Source organism: Tasmannia lanceolata, unplaced genomic scaffold (assembly GCF_043159265.1).
Source record: "Tasmannia lanceolata isolate RefF3 unplaced genomic scaffold, GAP_Taslan_0.1 ptg000023l, whole genome shotgun sequence".
Taxonomy (NCBI): Eukaryota; Viridiplantae; Streptophyta; class Magnoliopsida; order Canellales; family Winteraceae; genus Tasmannia; species Tasmannia lanceolata.
Genome location: NW_027518700.1, coordinates 24,258,035 through 24,261,131, shown reverse-complemented (window position 1 = coordinate 24,261,131; position 3,097 = coordinate 24,258,035). Strand labels below are relative to the sequence as shown.

At 42.3% G+C, this 3,097-nt stretch overlaps 1 protein-coding gene across 1 annotated transcript; it reads left to right on the top strand.

The window, feature by feature from the left end:
- The first annotated feature begins 594 nt into the window (after positions 1 to 594).
- On the top strand, positions 595 to 1,617 carry LOC143855957 (uncharacterized). The gene is made up of 2 exons (XM_077366000.1): positions 595 to 943; positions 1,040 to 1,617. The coding sequence occupies exons 1-2, from the start codon at positions 595 to 597 to the stop codon at positions 1,615 to 1,617; spliced, it is 927 nt and encodes a 308-aa protein (XP_077222115.1).
- Positions 1,618 to 3,097: the final 1,480 nt, after the last annotated feature.

Below are 3,097 nucleotides of genomic sequence, written 5' to 3'. Positions count from 1 at the left end.
AAATTATAGAAATTATATTTAGTTGGGAGGTTATATTTTTGTCTCATTGAATTTGATTCTAACCTAGTCCTTACCATACAGGCACGATGCAGTAGGGATTTTCATAGTGATATGCATGTTAATGATGCCATTTGCGAGGATGGTGATGAGGACTTTGATGAGGACAATGAGGACTTTGATGAGGACGATGACAGCCAAGGTGTAGAGCAGGATGGTGTAGATGATCAGGATAGTGTACATAACATTATCGGAGACCAGGATGGTGTACATAACATTATCGGCAACCCGTTCGGTAATACGTATACAAGGGAGCCGATGGAAGTAGATGAAATGGTTGTGGATGAATTAAATATGGGGAGAATATGACTTGAGGAGTTGAAGGTGGGAGGAATCTTCCCGAATTTAAAAGTATTTAAGAACAAAGTTAGAGAGTATGCAATTGATAGGCGTTTTGTATTCGTCCCAGTAGACTCAAAACCTACAAAGTATGCTGTTAGATGCAAGAATGAAAGTTGTCCTTTCAGAATCAGCGGGACAAATTACCTGGATTGTGTTAGGGTGAACAGGTTTGTGCCAGAGCATACATGCTTAAGTATGAGGAGTGGTAATGATCATCCCCTTGCCACAACATCTTGGGCAGCTGAAACCTGCCTAGGGTTATTTCCCCGTCCAAGAGACGTGACACCTAGTTTGATAAGAGCATACGTCAAGGATAAGTGGAGTATAACCTTAAGCTATACGAAGGCTTTCAATGCGAAGGTCATTATACATGAAATTATGTGTGGAAATGCGGAGGCTTCTTACCGCATCCTTCCTGCATATGCTCAGGAGATGGAGAGATGTAATCCTGGCACCATTATGCGTGTATACCGAACCCGGCAGCTATGGGGTAGTGGAGATGACACATTTGGTCATTTATTTTGGTCATTCGGCCTCAGCATCTGTGCGTTCAGTCGAACAGTTAGACCCCTGATACTAATTGATGGGACACATTTGCGAGGGAAATATAAATGAATCTTATTGGCTGCGACAACTCTAGATGGTGATGGTGGATTATTTCTGTTAGCTTTTGCTGTCGTTGAGAACGAGAACTTTGACAGTTGGCTATGGTTTCTTCTTTTACTCTGCCAGAGGGTGATGCCAGTACACAAAAACAACAATGAATTTACGATTTCCTCCGATCGGATGAAGGGTCTGCTTAGAGCTGTTACTGAAGCATTACCGGGATCATACCATAGCTACTGTATTCGTCACCTCAATGCCAATCTATTGAAGACCTTTAAGAGTAAAAAACTTTGTAAACTATTTTCGAGAGCGGCATATGCCTCAAGGGAGAGTGACCATAAGGAGTCAATGGAACTTATAAAAGTAAAGAATGAAAAAGCAGAGAAATGGATATCTGAGATTCCTAAAAAAAATTGGGCTAATGTACATTTTAAAGGGGCCAGGTGGAATGTGCTCACCACTAATGCAGCAGAGTGCTTCAACAACGTATTAAAGGACGCAAGGGAGTTGCCAATTGCTGCTCTAGTTGATCACACTAGATGGAAAGTACAAGACTTCTTCCACTTTCGCCGGAAAGCTAGGGCTACATTGGAAAACTCATTTAACTCATAGAGCAGAAAAGTGGTTGGACAGATCATGTTCGTTTGGCAGTAAGTTTCTACCCCGCACGTGTAGTTGTAATGAATATGAAGTGCTCTCATCCACTCATACGGATAGTGTGGATTTAGAGAAGAAAACATGTACGTGTGGTCTTTTCCAAACGATGGGATTGCTGTGTGAGCATGCCATAGCAGCTATGGGATTAAATAAGCTTGACCGATATAAGTACTGCCAGGATTGGTTTTTGGCTTCAACATATCGGAGTACGTATGAGGAGGTGATTCATCCAACTTTAGATTGAACACAATGGCCCGAGCCATCCCATGATTTACTAGTACTATTGCCACCGCGAGTAAGACGACAGCCCGGACGACCCAAAAAAGTACGAATAGAGAGAGGGCTGCAATTTGGACAACATCACAACTGCAAATCATGTGGGGAACCTGAACATAACAAAAGAACATGTAAAAATCCTCCCCTCGTAAATCGTTAGTTAAATATGACTCCCATCGGTCCATCGGCACCTACACAGAACATGTATGTTTCATTATTACGCACTCGATATGATTTTCATATTAAACCCATCATTTTATTGATTGTAGCAACTTTCTCATGTAGGTCCAGAGTGTCCTTCGCACCTCCTTTCTTTACTTAGGGATGGAGTTGTTGGTTTTTCTGTACAAAGTGGCAATGATTTTGGGAACCTTGTTACTACACATGATACTTACTCACACGGAAATTGTAAAAATTAAACGTTGTTGTAGGCACTAGTTGGCCGGAACTGTACATTTTTTGGAACCACAATTTTGGAACAACTAGTTGAACAATTTTGTTTGGAACCACAATTTTAATTGCTATTGGATACACCTTGTTCATATTGGAACAACTGTTTGAACACTTTTGTTTCGTTATTGCCATGTTTATCTTGACCTCTCTCTCTCTAACTCTCTCTATCTCTATATCTCTCTATCCTCTCTCTCTCTCTGTATAGAGTTGGTCTCCAATCTGGGTTTATTCGAGAGTCCGAAAGAACCTTCGGAAGTCTTATCTGGAAGTCCGACGATTAATTCGGACTCCCGAATTAATGCCAGTAGAATTGGCCTTCAATCTGGGCATCCGTCGGGAGTCCGCATGACGAATCGGAATTCCGAAGGTTCATCGGGCAACATTCGGGAGTCCGATTAGGAAGTCCAAATATGCATTCGGACTCCCGAAGAAGTTCCAGTAGTTTTGGGTTCCCCCTGGGCATCATTCGGGAGTCTGAATGAAACGTTTGAAATTCCGTTTCGGAAGTCCGAAGAATTATTCGGACTCCCGATGCAGTTCCAGTAGTTTTGGGTTCATACTGGGCATCATGCGGGAGTCCGAATGAAACATTCGGAATTCCGTTTCGGAAGTCCAAATATTCATTCGGACTCCCTATGCAGTTCCAGTAGTTTTGGATTCCCCTCTGGGCATCATTCGGGAGTCGGAATGAAACGTTCAGAAATCC

Bases quoted from the DNA above. Each gene is read 5' to 3' on its own strand.
- LOC143855957 (XM_077366000.1), top strand. From the start codon at position 595: ATGAGGAGTGGTAATGATCATCCCCTTGCCACAACATCTTGGGCAGCT. The intron at 944-1,039 runs GTGCGTTCAGTC...CGACAACTCTAG, and splicing joins GTCATTCGGCCTCAGCATCT to ATGGTGATGGTGGATTATTT.